The sequence below is a fragment of the Cavia porcellus genome, unplaced genomic scaffold (genome assembly GCF_034190915.1).
Source record: "Cavia porcellus strain 051 isolate PalLab524CR breed Dunkin Hartley unplaced genomic scaffold, mCavPor4.1 scaffold_12, whole genome shotgun sequence".
In the NCBI taxonomy this organism is placed as follows: domain Eukaryota; kingdom Metazoa; phylum Chordata; class Mammalia; order Rodentia; family Caviidae; genus Cavia; species Cavia porcellus.
In genome coordinates this window covers 81437926-81457824 of record NW_026947495.1, presented here as the reverse complement: position 1 = coordinate 81457824, position 19899 = coordinate 81437926, and the positions used below count along the sequence as shown (strand labels likewise).

General features: G+C 44.9%; 1 protein-coding gene across 3 annotated transcripts in view; it reads left to right on the top strand.

The window, feature by feature from the left end:
• The window catches only part of Sf3b1 (splicing factor 3b subunit 1), a 43899-nt gene extending 25734 nt beyond the window's left edge, over nt 1-18165 (top strand). For 2 of the 3 annotated variants that reach the window (XM_063259500.1, XM_063259501.1), the window contains 19 exons: nt 205-442; nt 2402-2614; nt 2796-2917; nt 5030-5227; nt 5438-5539; nt 6017-6196; nt 7413-7499; nt 7604-7874; nt 8204-8349; nt 8446-8592; nt 8734-8859; nt 9648-9869; nt 10178-10360; nt 10439-10550; nt 12120-12240; nt 12656-12787; nt 13758-14030; nt 17262-17478; nt 17687-18165. In XM_063259500.1, the coding sequence (XP_063115570.1) occupies nt 205-442; nt 2402-2614; nt 2796-2917; nt 5030-5227; nt 5438-5539; nt 6017-6196; nt 7413-7499; nt 7604-7874; nt 8204-8349; nt 8446-8592; nt 8734-8859; nt 9648-9869; nt 10178-10360; nt 10439-10550; nt 12120-12240; nt 12656-12787; nt 13758-14030; nt 17262-17478; nt 17687-17845 (3249 nt within the window). In that variant the 3' untranslated portion in view covers nt 17846-18165. Of the gene's footprint in view, nt 1-204; nt 443-2401; nt 2615-2795; nt 2918-5029; nt 5228-5437; nt 5540-6016; nt 6197-7412; nt 7500-7603; nt 7875-8203; nt 8350-8445; nt 8593-8733; nt 8860-9647; nt 9870-10177; nt 10361-10438; nt 10551-11659; nt 11731-12119; nt 12241-12655; nt 12788-13757; nt 14031-17261; nt 17479-17686 lie in introns of those variants that run through there. The other variant, XM_063259502.1, reaches the window with a different exon arrangement.
• Nucleotides 18166-19899: the final 1734 nt, after the last annotated feature.

The window sequence follows — 19899 nt, the reverse complement described above, 5'->3', positions numbered from 1 at the left end:
TGTTTTTGTTTTTTAATAAAGGACTTTTTTCCTCTGTATTCACACTTTTTGGTCTTGGTCATAAACATGTTTTTGAAAAGTATCTTTTAAGCAGAAAGATTTTATAGAGACTAGAACTAAAGCTTTCATTTGTTTAACAAAAGTTTGGTAGTTATTTCTCAGTAGTTGTGCAGGTGTATGAAATAATTGTTTTGCTCTGTTCAGACCCCCGGGCATACCCCTTCTTTAAGATGGGATGAGACACCAGGCCGTGCAAAAGGAAGTGAAACTCCTGGAGCAACCCCTGGCTCAAAAATTTGGGATCCCACCCCGAGCCACACACCTGCAGGAGCTGCTACTCCAGGCCGAGGAGACACACCTGGCCATGCCACCCCAGGCCATGGAGGTGCAACATCCAGTGCCCGTAAAAACAGATGGGACGAGACTCCTAAAACTGAGAGAGGTATGCTGGAGTCGGTGCACGTGTGGGTGCAGGGCTGACTTAGGTGAGCGTGTCACACAGGTACGTAGCCAGCTGCTGAGAGACAGCTGTGAGCAGATTTTTTTTTTTTTTTTAATTTAAAGAGAAAAAAAGAAAGGACATTGAAAAACAAAGCAGTAAAAGAGTACAAATAATACAGGTATTTCAAGAAAAAAATATACAGTAAGAAATCACCAGTTAATAGGTTACATATTATCTTCCCAGGAACAGTTGTCCAAATTACAAAATTAAAGCATATAAAGTTAACATTCATACAGTGAAATTGGAGACAGTTCCGTTCCGTTCAGTGATCCAACAAAAGCTCAGTGATACGGTTTTCCATCCTACACAGTCGAACATACCTGTGGTTATATCCCTTAGTCCACCTTCCTTTCCTCTTTTTTTTACAATAACAGACTTTTGGGGTTTTATTACTCCCACTGTTACTACTTTTTTTCTCTTTTTACTTTTTTACTTTTTCTCTTTTTACTTTAAAATCAAATGTGACTAAGCAAAACAGTCAGTTAGAACAGAAGGGTGGGTATAGCACATGATGCAAAAATAGAATACCAGGTGATCAAAAGTGGTTACCATTGTGCCTCTTGCTGTTTTTAAATTGAGTTGTCTATATCATCAGGTATAATAGAATTGATCAAAACAGTACAGAACAAGACCAGTAAAACCTACACTGAAGACCTTGCAGGACTTCAAAAAAAGGATAATAGTCAAACCATAATGGGCATCATAGTATATCTTATTGCCTTCAAAGTGGTTGCCTATACCCTCAAACTTGATACTATCAAACAAAATAGAATATAGAATAATCAGACAGAACAAGATGGGGAGAGCAATACTGGGGTTCAAATCAGGTTATAACCTGATTTGAGTAGATTGTAGGCCTCATTTTTTTGCCTTCTTTTTGTGGTGGTTTTTTTGGTGAGACAGGGTCGCCGCATTGTAGTCCAGATGACTTGAGGTTGCTTATGTAGCCCAGGCTGGCCTTGAACTCACAGTGATCCTCCTGTCTCAGCCTCTCAGGTGGCTAGGATTACAGGCCTGCACTATCATACCCAGATTAAAGAGGTTTAAGATTTATTTATTTATTGTTGTTTTTTTTCCTTTTTATTGGTATCGGGGATCAAACTCACGACTGCCTGCTTCCAAGGCTGGCGCTTATGCCACTGAGCTAAATCCCCAGTCCCGAGGTTTAAGATTTATTTTGTAAAAAGTTGTAGAAGGATTTCTTCAAAGGTCATAGCCTTTTTTTTTGGTTTTGTTGTTAAATTTATAATGTTGTTTTTAAGCATACAACTTAAGGGCCTTAGTCCACCCCGAGCGTTGTGTACTCTCATCAGTGTTCATTGCTAGGACTTTTTCATTATCCCAGTGAAACTCTTTATCCATTCAGCGGCCTTCTGTCTCCCCTTTCAACCCTCTGGTAATGTCTGTTTCTACAGTTTGCTAACATCCTTGTCTTGTGTAGATATTTGTAAGCTCTGTTTCACCAAGTTCTCAAGGGTAGCTGTGGTAAATCAAGATGGAATAGTAAGAAGCACTGTTACAATTCTGTAGATTCATTAATGGTGTGGGAAGGCTGCACAGTACTGGGTGATAGGATGTTCCACACAGTTGGTCTCTCTGTGTTAGGGTCCTTCTGTGTAGAAGGACAGAGCATGGCTCATGACACAGTGCTACCTCTGCACAATGATGTTATGGGTGATGAAAAGTAACTTGGTTTTCTGTTGATAAGGTATAAGTGTTTTGGTAATCAGTAGAGAAGCAACAAAAGAAGTAGTGCCACGGGAACATGAATACCTTAAATGGTGTCTGTTCTTAAGAATGCTCTGCTGCTGCCTAGTGAGTTTGGTGTGCAGCCGAGGGGGCACAGTGTGGTGTTACAGTGGTCAACAGCGTGGTCTTTCTCGCCCTTCCTTTTTGAAGATACTCCTGGGCATGGAAGTGGATGGGCTGAGACTCCTCGCACGGATCGAGGTGGAGATTCGATTGGAGAAACACCGACTCCTGGAGCCAGTAAAAGGAAGTCCCGCTGGGATGAGACCCCAGCCAGTCAGATGGGCGGAAGCACTCCTGTCCTGACCCCTGGGAAGACACCAATTGGCACCCCAGCCATGAACATGGCCACCCCTACTCCAGGTAGAACACACTCATTGCAAGTAACCATGTTTCCTCTCGGAGCTCTTTGGATTTTCTTTGGTTTTCTGCATGCCATTAATGACAGATTTAAACAAGAATAAGAGAATATAGTCTTGGCTTGGATTTGTAAAATGAAAGTGATTAAATATTAGGGTTGACCTTGGGTTTGTCTCTTCGGTAGGTCACATAATGAGTATGACTCCTGAACAGCTTCAGGCTTGGAGGTGGGAGAGAGAAATTGATGAGCGTAACCGCCCGCTTTCTGATGAAGAACTGGATGCCATGTTCCCAGAAGGATATAAGGTGGGCACAGTGACGATCAGTGTGACATTGAGGGTGGAAATTTTCAGTTTTGTTGAAAAAGCTGACTTTGTTGAAAAAGTATACATTGGCCTTTCACCAATTTACTAATGCCATGCCATACTTGTAGCTATTTCCGCATATATTTCAGCTATTCCCAAAAATGATAAAGATGAAAAGAAATGGTAGTATGAAGCATGTACAATTTTTTGAAAGTGAAAAATCTCAAGGATTTCTGGGGATTTCCTTTAGGATCCCCTGCATTGGCAGTGTGGCATAGCTTGCTTCATTTGCGAAGACTTTACACATAGTAGGCAAGAGCCAGTGAGCCATGTTCTCAACGCTGAAGGTCTTTTGAACTGTAACTTTCTTAATGCCTGGCACTCAAAGTATATTTGCTGATTTAAAGGTGCTCTACTTATATAGCTAGTGTCGTAACCAAGGCTGAGACCTGTGGTCAGATGGTCTTTCCAATGATGGTGGCTTTTTCGTGGTTTGCAGTGTGTGCATGTCCCTTCTCCCAGTAGGTATGTGTGAGTGAGTGTCTCAGGTGTCACCATCTGCTTTAAACTCTGAACCTCCCTGTCCTGTGGGTAGAGATCGTCTAAGCTCGCCTGCCCTGTCTTCTTCAGTTGTAGTCATCGATTTCCGTAGCATCCATGGCAGTAATAATTCTCTCTTGTGAATCCTTCTGATGAGTCCAGTCTTTTTTTTCTAGTCAGATTTCATTGGTACATTTTAGGTTCACAGAATGATCACATCTGTGACAGAGAATTTGTACCTCTACGCGATGTAGCTTGATTCTTTTGTTTTCTGTTCTCCCCTCTCTCCAACCCCTACTCTCTTCTCCATTTAAAAAAGTTTTGTTTCCATTTTTCCTTCTTTTCTTATGTTCTTCTTTGTTTTCCCTTTTCCCTACCCCTTCCTTTGTTTCCCTCCCCATTTAAACATTTTCTTCGTGTTTAACAACACCTAATAATTGATTTTGGACCTAAATAACACTTCAGTTCTCACACCAGAGAAACAATGCCATATTTGCTTGTATCCAATTTATTTCACTTTAGAGTGTATTCTCAAGGTGCATCCATTTACCTGGGATTGTCTCAGGCTTACCCTTGTTCATGGTGAAGTGTGATGAGTACAGTCCTTAAGAGTAAGTATTGAAAGGCAGTAGACTTATCAGTCCTCAATGCAGAGTGATGCTGCTGTAATTGACACTGACTTCATCAGTCTCTCAGTAAAGTCCAGTTTACTCAGAATGCTTCGTCAGTGGTCTGTGCTGACGTATGTGTGAACTAGCAGCACCAAAAAGGATAATGAAGCACATAAACATCCACGTATATTTAATACAGTATGTAGTTGATCTTTTTAGACTCAGTAGTCCAGACTATTGAGACTATTGGAGACTATTGGAGAAGACTTATCTAGGCTTATTGACCTGCCCAAGAAGTTGTATTTTTTTCTTTAAAAAAAAAAAAAAAGCCTAAAAAAAAAAATCTTCTACTAACTTTTTAAAGATTTTTTTTTTGGTGAAAAGTTTAAGTGATGTGTGTTTTATAAGACTTTGGTAAATATTTTCATTTAGTTTATGCATTTATTTATTCTAGAATTTCAGACAGAGATTTGTTTTTGTAGCACAGTACAAATGTCAGTGTTTCATTTTATTTTTAAAATAACCTTTACACATTGTTTGTACCATGTAAGTTTATTTCTGTTTATTTGAATACCTGTATATTTCATTTTCTCTAATAGAAGTTTTTTTGAAATCACTGATTTATGTTTTATGATATCCAAATTTTAATCCATTATGTTGGCTTACCAACATTTTTGTACAGATTGTTTGAAAGTGATTATAATTTTATAAGCTACTTGATTTCCTTATTCCCCCATACTCCTGATACATTTAAATTTTAGTTAACAAAAAAGAAGTATGAATATTTGAAATAAATATTTGAAACTTCTGATTAGTGTACAACAGTGGGATGGTTTTCTTCCAGTAGCTAACAAGCTATAATTTCCTAGCTAACAAGCTATAAACTGTTGGAAGTGTAAATGCCATTCATGCTCTTCAGTTTATAGAGTCAAGAAAATGCTAACTGGCCTTCACCTCTGTAGGTGCTTCCACCTCCAGCCGGTTATGTTCCCATTCGAACTCCAGCCCGCAAGCTGACAGCAACGCCAACACCGTTAGGTGGGATGACGGGTTTCCACATGCAGACAGAGGACAGGACGATGAAAAGCGTTAACGACCAGCCCTCTGGAAATCTTCCATTCTTAAAACCTGATGATATTCAGTACTTCGATAAACTCTTGGTAAGTGAAAATACCAAAAGTGAATCACTACATTTTGTTTGAAAGTTAAAATCATAACATCTTTTTTTTCTTTTCCTTTTCCTTTCTTTTTTTTTCTTGGTACTAGAAGTCAAACTTGGAACCTTGAGCTTGCCAGGCAGTTGCTTATACTACTGAACTTTATCACTGGCCCCTTTGAATTGTAACATCTTAACTTTCCTTTTACAATAGGTTGATGTCGATGAGTCAACACTTAGTCCAGAAGAGCAAAAAGAGAGAAAAATAATGAAACTGCTTTTAAAAATTAAGAATGGAACACCTCCCATGAGAAAGGTAAGTATTAGCCTAATACATTTTGTTGGTGGTATTTTTGTGTTTAGAAATCTTAAATTCTTTCAATCTTTATGAAGGGCGCAGAATCAGGGAAAGATAATATAATATGAAGGTTTAGTTTTCTGAATCAAAGAATTTTGTGCTATTAAGGGTACAGAAAAAGAAAGTGATCCTTTTTGTTCTTCAGGCCTCTGGGTGTGAGGCTTGAAAGTAGTGAGTGGGGTGACGTGAGGAGCTGTGTTAGCACCGCGTGTAGCTTGAGGGGCTGGCGGTCCTGGGAGGGAGCGAGGGAGGGGTGTCGCAGGAACTCTGTTCTGAAGCTCGCAGTAGCTCACGCCTGCAGTCCTGCTGCTCTGTGAGGCGTCAGCCAGAGTAGACGCTCAAGTAGGAGGTACCGGAAACCTTTCTGGAGTGATTTGCCCTCACAGACGCTTGACTGCAAAGAATTTACTCCTTTTACTCTTTTTTTTTCCCCAGGCTGCTCTGCGTCAGATCACTGATAAAGCACGGGAATTTGGAGCTGGGCCTTTGTTCAATCAGATTCTTCCTCTGCTGATGTCTCCTACGCTCGAGGACCAGGAGCGCCATTTACTTGTGAAAGTTATTGACAGAATATTGTACAAACTGGATGACTTAGTGCGACCATACGTGCACAAGGTTTGCTGTCAAGGGTTTTTGTTTTTTCCTTAGGTGTTGTCTCAGATGGTTTTAGGGTTTCCTTTTTTATTTTTTTTGACACCGGTTTTGGGGTGGCCTTGAATGTATGTAGCCCAGGCTACCCTTGAACTGTTAGTGATGCCCCTGCCTTAGCCTTCTGAGTGCTGGGATTATAGGCATGCACCACTACACCTGGCTGGTTTCAGTTTTTAAAATAGAAGAAATTTATGAATTTGATTTTTTTTTTTTTTTGGACCAGATTCTGTATTCTAGAAATTTAAAAATTCTTTTTAAAAAGCAAGGTCTATACATTGGGAGTACAAAGAGAACATTTACTCCTTGCAAGGGGCTCAGTGGACCAGAAGTAACCTTGCTTGTCCACAGATGCATCTATCCCGCAGAAAGGCATATATCCCACACAGAGAGGGATATATCCCACAGGGAAAGGTATATATCCCACAGAGAGAGGCATATATCCCACAGAGAGATGCATCTGTCCCACAGAGAGAGGCATGTATCCTACAGAGAGAGAGGTGTATATCTCACAGAGAGAAGCATCTGTCCCGTAGAGAGAGGCATATATCCCACAAAGAGATGCATCTATCCCACAGAGAGAGGCATCTGTTCCACAGAGAGAGGCATCTGTCCCACAGAGAGAGGCATCTGTCCTGCAGAGAGAGGCATCTATCCTGTAGAGAAAAGTGTATATCCCACAGAGAGATGCAGGTTCACAGCCAGTGACCTTTGCCTGTTCTCTTTTACTGGGCTCACAGGTCTCATAGTTTTTGTTGGTGACGGTCTTTCTTGGTAATAGTAATTATGCGTTTTTTCCTTCTTCACTGAGGATTGAACCCTGGGCCTCTCACATGCTAGGCAAGTCCCTTTTTAAAATTCTATTTTGAGACAAGGTCTCACCAAGTTGAAATGTTGCCCTAGAGATTATAATCCTCTCTGAGTTTATTGAGGAGCGGGGATTACAGGTTTGCACCACCACTCCTGTTTTCTATTTAAAAAATGCTAAATATTTGTTAATTACATGGTTAACTCTTCATTCTGCTTTCCTTCTGTATCAGAGGTTTGAAGTTGTGTAATTAAAAATTCTGAATTTCTCTTCTCACAGTCCTAATACCTTTAAATTCGCGTTTTTTAAACCTTAATGTGACACTGGTAATTGATATATAAGATTAGCAGCTCCTCTTCTTTTTTTTTTTTTCAGATTCTTGTGGTCATTGAACCACTGTTGATTGATGAAGATTACTATGCTAGAGTGGAAGGCCGAGAGATCATTTCTAATTTGGCTAAGGTAATTCTGTTTCTAGCGATGAGTGCTTAACTCTGTCGAGGGATTGCTTATCAAAAGTCATGGTTGAAAGTTGATGTGATGAGCTTTTTGTCTTCTCCTCTCAGGCTGCTGGTCTGGCTACGATGATCTCCACCATGAGACCTGACATAGACAACATGGATGAGTATGTCCGGAACACGACAGCTCGAGCCTTTGCTGTTGTCGCCTCTGCCCTTGGCATCCCTTCTTTATTGCCCTTCTTAAAAGCTGTGTGCAAAAGCAAGAAGTCCTGGCAAGCCAGACACACGGGTATTAAGATTGTGCAGCAGATAGCTATCCTCATGGGCTGTGCCATCTTGCCACATCTCAGAAGTTTAGTTGAAATCATTGAGCATGGTGAGTTATCACAGAGCTTGGTGTTTTTTGAAAAGGACAGTTGTCCTGCAATTTGGGCTGTGGCATTAGGGAGCCAAGTGACAGGCTTACCTCGACAGATACCTTACATTTTTATAAGGCACTTTGTGATGATACTGTCAACAGACTGGTCATATTGGGTTTTTTTGCCTGTTTATAATTAAGTTTATCTGTACATTTGCTTAATTTTATCATGTTTGGGTAGATTCTGCAGTTTACCTATGTGGTTAAATGCAGCTGTTCGCCTCTGATTGAGTCTGTGGAGGTCGGGTACCTTGGTGTGTAGACAGAGCCTGCATTGGGTTTTACAGGTCTCGTGGATGAGCAGCAGAAAGTCCGCACCATCAGCGCGTTGGCCATTGCTGCCTTGGCTGAAGCGGCGACTCCTTACGGAATTGAGTCCTTTGATTCCGTGCTGAAACCTCTGTGGAAGGGTATCCGCCAGCACAGAGGAAAGGTAACACACCAGCGAGATGCCGAGTTGGGATTTCTACTTAGTAGAGTTAAGGCAATGCAAATCTAATTTCCTAATTTTTCTTACACTTGAAAATAGGGTCTGGCTGCCTTCTTAAAGGCCATTGGGTATCTGATCCCTCTCATGGATGCAGAATATGCCAACTACTATACCAGAGAAGTGATGTTAATCCTTATTCGAGAATTCCAGTCTCCTGATGAAGAAATGAAGAAGATCGTGCTGAAGGTAAGTAATTGTTCTACATTGTTGTTACTTTTTTGTTAACCTCACTTGGGTTTGTTTAACGGTACAGTTTCAGGTTATTGTTTTAAAGTAATTAGTATGTCATTAGTACTGGGTTTGATTTTTTTATTTTTTGACCTTTAGGTCGTAAAACAGTGTTGTGGAACAGATGGTGTAGAAGCAAACTACATTAAAACAGAGATTCTTCCACCTTTCTTTAAACACTTCTGGCAGCATAGAATGGCTTTGGACAGAAGAAATTATCGACAGGTAAACTTCTGTTGTTCAAAATGTCTTAGACCGTTTCACTAACATTCCTTTCATTGTCTCATAGCTTGTATGTGTTTGATTGTGAAAGGGATTGGCTTTTCACCATCTAGGGAATTTTCATTTTGATTTTGCATATAGAAGATAAGTACTCAAATGGGAATTGGTTTTTCTTTCATTCTTTTTTTTCATGGCCCTGGACAGTGAACCCAGGATGGTGAGCATGTGTTCTGCCAATGAACTATATTCCCATTCTTTTAAAGATCTGTTTTATTTTGAGATGGAGTCCCACCACATTGTCTAGGCTGGCTTTAACTAGCCATTGTCCATGATGCCAAACAGCTGGAATTCTAGGTTTTCACCCCTGCACCCTGCAGCGCTGCTGTCTTTGTCCAGAACTTTCAGTGTTTTATCTGGCAGGCTGAAATACGGATACAGTCTTACCTTGTATCAGTTTGTCTTACGGTCATTTAAATTTTTTAGTCAGCGGGCATGGTGGCTCACGCCTGTAATTCCAGCACTTGGGAGGCTGAGACAGGGGGATCGTTGAGAGTTCAAGGCCAGCCTGGGCTACAAAGTGAGCTCAAGGTCAGCCTGAACTGCATAGTGAGACCCTGGCTCAAAAAAGACCAAAAAAAGATAGTAAATTTTCTAGTCATTTTTTTCTTTAAGCATCTAACTAGAAATTACCCTTTCTCAGTGTCTTTACTAGCCAAGAAGTACATTTAGAATATTAGGTTTCCATGATGTTAAGAAGCAATAGATTGAAAGGTCTTTCTTTTGTCCTTTAGTTAGTTGATACCACCGTGGAATTAGCAAACAAAGTAGGTGCCGCAGAAATCATTTCCAGGATTGTGGATGATCTGAAAGATGAAGCTGAGCAGTACCGGAAAATGGTGATGGAAACAATTGAGAAAATTATGGGCAACCTGGGGGCAGCCGACATTGACCACAAGCTTGAAGAGCAGCTGATTGATGGTATTCTGTACGCGTTCCAAGAACAGACGACAGAGGTAATGACGACTGGTTAGGGTGGCATGCTGCCAGCGCCTTCATGGCTGTAGAGAAACCTGTACCTTTTCAGTAAATCTCCCTAAAAAGCAATGACGTTTGGAGTAATTTTAAAAACATGCATGTTCCTGGCTATCAGCTGTTCTTTTTACCCATCAGATGTTTTAGATTTGATGTTTTAAAAAAAAGTGTGTGGTTGAAAGAAGTTGGATATTGCTCAGTAGTATCACTTGTCAGTCATGAAGAAACTAAGTTCTGGGTTTTTACTTTCTTTTTTTTTTTTAAATACAACTTTGCTTTTGTCTTTCAGGACTCGGTAATGTTGAATGGCTTTGGCACAGTGGTCAATGCACTCGGAAAACGAGTGAAACCCTACCTGCCTCAGATCTGCGGTACAGTTCTGTGGCGCTTGAACAACAAATCAGCCAAAGTGAGGCAGCAGGCAGCGGACTTGATCTCTCGCACTGCTGTGGTCATGAAGACTTGCCAAGAGGTAAACTTCCTCCACACCCGCTTTCCTTTGAGCAGCCTGCTTAAGTAGTGACGTTGTAACCTTTTTCTCTGGCTGTAGGAAAAGTTGATGGGGCACTTGGGTGTCGTGCTGTATGAATATTTGGGTGAAGAATACCCCGAAGTACTGGGCAGCATTCTTGGAGCACTGAAGGCTATTGTAAATGTTATAGGTATGGAATTTGCTGGTCATGTAAGAATTTTGTTGTTTAACTACTTTTGTATTTTTGAAAGTAAAACACAGAATCGTATTTAGGAACTGGGTGATTTTTGTTTCTACTTTCTAAAAATGGCACTTCAAGATTGTAGTTGTCAGATGCTATCACGAAAATAATTTATTATTAAAGTCTTTTAGTTTAATAGAAAAAAAGGGCGAGTTTGGGAGCCATAAGAGGTGAGGAAGTGTCAGTAGTAGTAGTAACAACTCTGAACTTTTGGGTCGTGGAAGAGGGGGCTTGTGAGACGAGTGACCCTGCTGAAGAATGCTCCATTCTGTTCTGTTCTGGGGGCGAGGTGTGGGGGTGGGTCTTTTCTTTGTTGTACAATGAATGGCAGATATTTATTCAACCTTGGATTCGTATTGAAAACAGTTTTTTGAGTGCTATCAGTTCAAGATAATTGGAAGAAAAGTGGATTGATAGTTACCTTTTTGTATCCAGATGCTTTTAGCTATCCATTCAATTTTCTAACCCAGATTAAAAATACAAGTATATTAAAAGTGATTCTGGGGCTGGGGATTTAGCTCAGCGGCATAAGCGCCTACCTTGCAAGCAGGCAGTCGTGAGTTCGATCCTTGGTACCGATAAAAAGGAAAAAGACAAAAAAAAAAAAAAAAGTGATTCTGGGTTTAGAGAACAAAGCTTTTTATTCTTTTAGGAATGCAGCTTATGATATGCAGAGCAAACAGATGATTTCTTGTGTGTAACTAATTGAATGTAAGTGCTATCTTGGAGTAAGTCTTTGGTCAGAGGTGACCAAGCAAGAAGTCAGAATAACTGGCTGTGGTAACCACTGCTTTTCTCATTTTAGTAAGAGCATCTCTACCGTATAGATGGATCTTTATCTCATTTCCTTGTAATTCCCAATTCAGCCCTGTCGTGTCTCCTAGAGTGTTAGCGACTTGCCAGAATTAGTTGCTTGGCCCTTGCAGGGCACTGCTTGCAGGGAGTTGTGCGTTCAGCTGTTCGTAGGGAGCCGTGGGACGCCCTGGAGAATGCAGAGCGAGCAGCTCTAGTCAGAGCAGGAGCCCCTGCCAGCTGCCTCCTTTCTTCTCTCTTCGTAGGTGTAAATCCCATCCAAGTATGCCCTGCATTGCAGGGAGACTGGAGCTCTGTATGTTTTGGCAGTTAAAGGGTAAGGGGGCCCTTTCTGGAAAATTTCGCTTTAATTTACATGTCTACCTCTGGCTTATATTGTTGTGTATGGCCAGATACTTAAATGTCCCCATACTAAATGTCAGTGAACAAAAGTACATTTGAGAACCAAAGAAAACTTTTGTTGTTGAGCATCCATCATTCTTTAAATCACCTCACTGATTGCTGTCATTTCTGTGCATAACCAGAAGTTCTTAATAAAAAGTTAAGAACAGTTCTGAGTGGTCAGAATCTGGGGCTTCTCTTTCCTTAGGCAGCTGTAAGATTTGTATCTGTGCCTAGTCACATGTTTTACGTTACCAAGTAAAAGGCAGCATGAGCAAGTAGAGGTTGCTGTCCGGTGCCGACAGCATTGACTTGTGTCCCCAGGTATGCACAAGATGACCCCGCCTATTAAGGATCTGCTGCCCCGACTCACCCCCATCTTGAAGAACAGGCATGAGAAAGTGCAGGAGAACTGTATCGACCTCGTTGGACGCATTGCCGACAGGTAAGCAGCCAGCCCAGCCATTTTTTTTTTTTTTTTTGGAACAAGGAAAGGGGGAAGGTATGTTTATTCGGCCCAGCCATTTTTATAACTGCTCTCAGGTAGTTACTTCGTGTGGAGATGGCGAGATTTGCTGGGTGTTGTGCGTGCTACACACATCTATGCAGGGATGGTCATTTTCAGTTTGGTTAGCGGCAGGAAGTGGCAGTGTAGTTCAGGCTAAATCAAGTCTTTTGAAGCGTAGTAATAACTTACTTAGTGTTTAGTGTGAGCTAATCGTGACATTTTAGGAACAGAATTTGCTGAGGGAGGATGGTTACTGAACCACACTGCAGGGTGCACTGTGAGGCCCTGAGTGTGATCTGCAGCACTGCACAAGAACTGTAACACCACAGAAAACATTTTTATTTTTTATTAGGGGAGCTGAATATGTGTCTGCGAGAGAGTGGATGAGGATTTGCTTTGAGCTGTTAGAGCTCCTGAAAGCTCACAAAAAGGCTATTCGTAGAGCCACAGTCAACACATTCGGCTACATTGCCAAGGCCATTGGGTGAGTATCTCTGGTTTTTATTACTGTGCAGCAGATTTAGTGTGGTATTGGGAAATACTTTGGTGTAGAAATCTCTTGAGGCATAGAATGATCAGTGTGGTTGAGAAAGTGTTTCCTTTAACCATTGACATCCCGCATTTCAAAGATTTAAAAAAAAAATAAATCGTGATTAGAATAGATGGAAGGCTTTAAAATTTCTCTTAATCAGCTTTAGATAATTCAGGGAGGCAAACAGTCCCATTTTCAGAATTATTTCAAATTTTTGGTCCTTTTAGGATATTGCTTAAAGTAGTAAGGCAGGTTCTTAATATCACAGCATACTTTGTATCTTACATTAGAATGTTGTGTGGGTTTTAAAAGTTGCTCTATGATTAGTCCGTAATTACAAATGAACTACAGCTTTAAAAGGCAGTCTGCTTACTTCTCTACGAGAACCAGAGTAGGCTGTGGAATAGTAATGCAGAATGTGAGGCCCTGTACAGCCTTCTAAGAAACGCACAGAGGTAGAGTGCCCCACCCCACCCCACGATACACGCTCCCCCTTTTGTTGGTAGTGGTGTCTGTTTCAGCGGCCGTGGGCTGAAGGTGTCTGCAGCACCCCCAGCGCTGCCCCTGGGTCAGGAGGAGAGGGACCAGGGACAAGCCCTGCCTAGGGGAGCATGGAGACAGAGCTCTGGCTGCTCGTGGCCCCTGAGCTGCTGAGCTCATGTCCATCAAGCCAGAGTACGACCTTAAACGTGTACTTCATACCTTTTCCTTTCAAAGCATTTACAGATGGAAAATGCTGTTTGAAAGTGAGTCCACTTTTTCTTTAAAACCGAAACAACAGCATTCCTGACTTGAAAACACTGCATTTTTTCATAAAATTTCCCCGTACCTAGTGATTACTGACTGTGATTCCTGTGTATATTTAATTTTTGCTGAAAGAATGTTGACTTGTAACGGTTTGCCAACTCATCTTTCTTCCTAGCCCTCACGATGTATTGGCCACACTTTTAAACAACCTCAAGGTTCAGGAAAGGCAGAACAGAGTGTGCACAACCGTAGCCATAGCGATTGTCGCCGAGACGTGCTCCCCCTTCACAGTGCTCCCTGCCTTAATGAATGAGTACAGAGTTCCGGAACTGAACGTTCAGAACGGGGTGTTGAAGTCACTCTCTTTCCTGTTCGAATATATTGGTGAAATGGGCAAAGACTACATTTACGCTGTGACGCCATTACTGGAAGACGCTTTAATGGACAGGTAAGTGATTTGAGCTACATGCGAGAAATAATAATGACCTCTTGTGGTGAAATTAGAAGAGAGATATTTCTCAGGTGTGGTGGTGCACGCCTGTAATCCCAGCGCTTAGGATGCTGAAGCAGGAGAATCACTCTGAATTGGAGGCCAGCTTGGACTACATAAGGAGACCCTCATGCCCTCTGCCCCCCAAAAAGGGAAAGAAATAGTAGTCTGGATATTTACAGAGCTGAAAATACGTCTTCATGTGTGTTTTGTAGTGGCGCCTCACATTTTCTCTTCCAGGTTGCCCTCTTCCCAGTTTTAATCCCTGTTCATATCAGCATGACAGTGTTTGAAGATACATTTGAAAAGCAGTAATTGATGGACTATTATTCTACGTTAGATGTAAGGAGAGGTAGCGATGAGCGTGAATTAATGGGGTGGACCGGATCTGTTAAGCTTCTTACTGCAAGGGAAGCCATAGTTTGCCTTTAAAGCGTGAACTGCTGAGTGCAGCCTGCCAGAGCTGCCCTGCTTATGTCACAGGCAGGGCCTGGTGGCTCAGATGGTGACCGCCTCAGATGGTGGCCACCAGCACTGTATTGTAGGAACCAGCCGACGAGTTTGTCCCTGACTGCAGGGCGAAGAGAGTTTGGAAGCAAGACACAGAGATAATTTGGAAGAAGGGTCACGGCTTCTAGTAGAGAGCTGTGGGCCTTGGGCGCACCTCACTTTCCTTAGCTGTGGGAGCAAGCAGTTAGGGCAGCCTAAGGATCTTCCTGTTGCTGTCGTGCACGCCCCGCTGAACAGCTGGCTCTCAGCTGGGCTGGCCACCCTGGAGCTGCAGCGCTGCTGTAGCCTTCGAGTTGCGGATGGAGCGCAGCTTGCTGTTTCTCCCCTTTGTGCTCGTGGAGAAGTCAGCCCTCAGTCCTGTATCTGGTCTCCTGCACCGCACTGCTCCAGCCGTGTAACAGACAGATTCCCTGTCTGCTGTGCAACAGAGCACCCTAGTGGGGATGAGCGTGGTACAGGTTAGAGGTGGCCGGGTCTCCTTCCTGCACTCCTGGGAGCAGAGCGAGGCATCGAGGTGCTGCCCCTGAGCAGGAGATAGGGACAGGCCCCAGGCAGCCTGGGCAGGTTCCTTGTTTTGCAGTTCTGGGCGTTGAACTCGGCCTCTGACACACTGCCTGGGTGCTGTACTCCTGTGCCACACCCCAGCCTGGGAAGGTCCTCAGTGACATCATAGAAAAGTGCTTCACGGCGTGCCAGTGGGCACAGGCCAGCTGGCTGGGCAGAGTTAGGGTGGGCCCTGGGCTGAGGAGCGGGAGGGGCACAGCTCTGATGGAGGGAGGGGTTCAGCCCAGCCCCTGCAAGATGCTTTTGGCGTGGCTGCACTGGTAGGGTCTCCTGGGTGATGCTTTGGTTTGGATTTACAGGAAGGCCCCCAGAGACATCCTCATTGCTGTATCTGACCAGCCGCAGCTGGCTGACTGCTGGGGCAGCCTCAGCTCTGGGGAGTCCCTGACAGGGTCCCAGGGCACCACAGTTGCAGAGCAGGGCTATGGACTCGTGGGTGCCCCTTGGTGGCCGGAGGACCCTGCGGTTCTCTCGGGGGTCTGGGTCTGGAAGGTGCTGAGAACAGTTCAGCAAGTTCAGTATTAAGCCGACTGTTAGCACCCTGAATGGCAGCAGGCGGTGCATGTGGAACAGAGCAGAGACAGGAGCAGAGCTGCAGGGGTGAAAAAAGAATAATGCCTGGAAGAGCCAGCTTGGTTCTGCTCTTTGTTACCCGTTAGCATCCCCGGGCCCATGTGAAACAGTGCGGGCCAGGTCATGGTTTGTCCTCAGTCTCTGTCTCATCATGGCGCTGTGGGTCCTGTGGTTAACAGTAATTGATGTCTGGTGTGCTAAAAGACGGTCGGAATTGCACAGTGAGGAACAGTAGCACTTCAGATGGAAAAGTGGGTGATGAGCATTAGATCCCATCCCCCCCAGCGAGAGCCCGCAAAGTCATCATGGCAGCCGTCCAAGCAGTGCCGTGATAATGCACACCTCCTCCTTCCCAGAAGCCCCTGTGGCTTCTCCTCCCGAAAGTCTGCCAGAGCTCAGGTGTGTAAAGGTTTACCCAGTCCCCTGCACTCCCACAAAATAAACAAGCTCACACGGGCCCCCAGAGCCCTGCCCCATCAGAGCCTGCATCAGGCAGAACCTGCCCGTCGTCTGCAGAGCCCCACCGCCTTCTCTGAGGTAACTCCCTCCGGACCCCCCCATTAAACTTTCTTACCTTGGTGCCTTTCTCTCTCTCTCTCTCTCAGTACTCTGTGCCGCTCTAGGTTGAGGACAGACTTTCCACTCAGTCACTGAGTAGTGCTGCTCCGCCGTGGTGAGCGCTGAGCCATTAGGGCACAGTGAGTCTTGAGAGGGCAGAGAGGCGTGGGTGCCAGCAGGTTTGCAAAGCTTCCTTTCATCCCCTGGGATGCTCCACCATCCTGGGTGAAGTGTGCCCGCTCCAAACCCCAGAGTGTTCAGTCCCCTGCTCCTTCACAGATTGACATGGAATGAGTAACTGATGGACACAAACATAAAATCTGGTAATGCAGGAGTTGCATTTTTTATTTCTGTGGGTTTGAAAAAGTTCATTGATCTCTTTCTCTCTGAGTTGTTTTTGAAGGAAACTTCATATTTACGTTAAAGGAGATTTAATTTTTAATTGTTTATTGCATGATGGTCTGTGAGTTGCTGTCAAAGAGTTCGGGTTTGGGGTGGCTAAGGAAAAATACTAGCATTCATCTGTAAGAGTCACATGGTGCTTTTTGGTAGCTTGTTTTTTGTTTTTTGTTTTCCTTGTGTTTTTGAGACAGGGTCTCACTATGCAGTTCTGGCTGGTCTTTAACTCACTGTGTTGCCCAGGTCTACCTCAAACTCCCAGTGAACGTTGTGCCAGCCTCCCAGGTGCTAGGATTATAGGGTGCACCACCGCATCCCCTTTGGGTAGTGTGTTGATCCAAGCATGCACAGGGCTCACTTAGCTCCCTTTTGAAGGTTAGTTAGAAAACAGGTTTATTTTGAGCCTTAGCCCTTAGTCTTTTAAGCAGACATTCTCAAGTGGACTGGCTAGTCTCACAAAGGTTGGTGACAGGCATGGGGGTCAGGACGGCTTCCTCTGCGCCATGTCTGAGTGAGCCGTGGGCCCCCGATGGCAGGATGCTTCCCACAGAACGGCCACCCCCATGGACTCTTCCTCCCCTGCAGGGACCTCGTGCACAGACAGACAGCCAGCGCGGTGGTGCAGCACATGTCGCTCGGTGTGTATGGCTTCGGCTGTGAGGACTCCCTGAACCACCTGCTGAACTACGTGTGGCCCAACGTGTTCGAGACGTCTCCACACGTCATCCAGGCGGTCATGGGTGCACTGGAGGGGCTGCGGGTCGCCATCGGGCCCTGCCGAATGCTGCAGTACTGCCTCCAGGTGGGTGCCCGGCGCTCCCCAGGCCCTGTGCTGGGGAAGGGGCTGTGTGTGAGGTTAGGGTTTCTTTCCTGTCGTACCTCTGCACTTGCTGGATTTTTTTTCTCTTGGTTGAAAGGGAAATATTTTGATTATGTCTTCATGGCTTAATTGTTGTAGGATTACATATATGCTTGACAATGGAAATAATGCAGTGTGTTAATTATCCCAGGGTCTGTTTCACCCGGCTCGGAAGGTCCGAGACGTGTACTGGAAGATTTACAACTCCATCTACATCGGCTCCCAGGACGCGCTCATAGCACATTACCCCCGGATCTACAACGACGACAAGAACACCTACATCCGCTATGAACTCGACTACATCTTATAATGCTCCGTCAATTTCGTGTTCCGTGCACAGCTGTTTCACCCTTAAACTTGCTTCAACTTGGTGATAAATTTTAAACGTTGCAGGTCAGTGTAGAGCTGGTCCTAGAGGAAAGAGCTAAAACCCAGTAGCATGATTTTTAAGTAACTTGTCCTTTGTTTTTGATGTTAAACAGTAAATGCCAGTAGCGACCAAGAACACAGTGATTACACGCACTATACTGGAGGGATTTCATTTTTAATTCATCTTTATGAAGATTTAGAATTCATTCCTTGTATTTAAAGGGAATGTTTGAGAAATAAACATTTGTGTACAAAAGCTAATTTGTGTGTGGTTTTTGAACATGACTTGTAAAATGGGAAACTTTGATGAAGTATTGGTTTGTGTAGAGAAAGTGGCTTAATTTCCTCTTTGTCACCTGGTTAAACCGTAGAAAATAGCAGCGGGGAGCTGCGTCCAGTGATGGCGTTGTGTCCAGGTGCGTTGCTGTGTTCGTGTCCACCGAGCCCCTGCTGCCCGCAGAGCTGCGATGGGTTGCACTCACGTAGCACCTTGTACCTTTGCGTCTCTGAAATGCTTCTCCAGGTGTCACAGGCAGTGCTGTGGCCGTGGCTGGTCTCCGCCGGTCTGGTTAGAAAGCAGGAGCGCAGTTGCTTGAGTTGCTTCCTGGCCCAGGGAAACGGTTTTTGGTGCTTTCTGTTCAGCAGTGACAGGAGGGAAGGCGCCCCACAGGCCCTGTGTGTGCACTGGGACACCGAGGGGCGGTGGCAGCTGTGTGTCCCCTGGAATGGGCAGGTGACTGCTTGCTGCGATGTGCAGCTATGGCTAAGCACCCTTTATTCCGGAGGAGCTGAGCAGTGGGCTTGGCTTCCTGCTTTCTGGCAAATCTCTTTTTGTCCATTCTCGAGGTTTTCCTTATTTTACTTCACGGCCCCGTTTCTTGGCCTCGCCAGTGGTCTGAAGGGAGGAGCCCGCACACGGGGTTCGGAGACCCGCGCGGGGACAGGAGCCCGCACACTCCCGGAGCTCCTGTGACAGGCGGCTTGTGTCTGGCTTCACAGAGTCCCGGGTAGATCTGTAAGCCTTGTTCCTCTCGTGGAGGCAGCTTTTCCCGCGCCATACGTCACCGTGTGGTAGAACTGGGCAGATCCCCAGAACGCCTTCCTGCCCTCCTCCCGGGGCGGTGTCAAGCCTGCTGCTCTGCAGAGGGCTTCCCGAGACCTTAGGCCTAGCGCAGTGAGGTTCCGGGGCCCAGGCTTGCTTTCCAGCCCCCGGCCCTGGCTACTTCTACTTCAGAGTGTCTCCAGGCAACGCAGGTGACTGACGGGGGCCAGAGGAGGAAGCTGGAGGGCGGGACCGAAGGTGGGCCAGCAGCCGGGGAGGGAGGGAGGGAGGGAGGGAAGCATTGTGACGCGGAGGTGCAAGGTACCGTGTGAGTGCCAGCCTTCAAAGACCTTTGCTTTTGCACTTTGTCGTGATGTTTCTTACAGGCTAAACATAAACAGGAGAAATGAAATGTTCGTAGGGGACGGGGTGGGGTTTTCTGTGCGCGCTCGTTGGTTTTCCTGTGGGCCGTTGCCCTCTGATGGAATTAATCTCTTTGGCTGTTCAATTTTTTTCACACTGTATTTTTTAAACTGGTTGTATGGTGCCCTGTGAGCATCAGGTACCGCCGATGAATAAAGCCGTGCTGTCTGAAGCCCTGTAGACCATCATTCATCTTGGCTGCCTCTGTTGTCACCACACTGCCCCTTCCTTGTGCCATTTTAGTAACAGCTCTGGGTTGTTTACCAAACACTGGGCGGAGATCTTCACAGCTGTGGCTCTTTGTCCACAGCTGTTACTGCGTCTAATGGAGTTAGAAGTGCGGCGCCCCAGCTGTGCTGCCGGGCTGGGCCAGGTGAACTCGGCACTGTCCACCTGCGCAGCGCAGCTGTGGTCCAGCTGCACACCAGCGCCTTGCGATGGAGCCTGAGCATGAGGGCCTACTGGAAGCACGCAGGGTGGCTGTCCTCAGGGAGGGTGGGAACGCAGCAGGGGCGCGGTTGGGGGCTGGT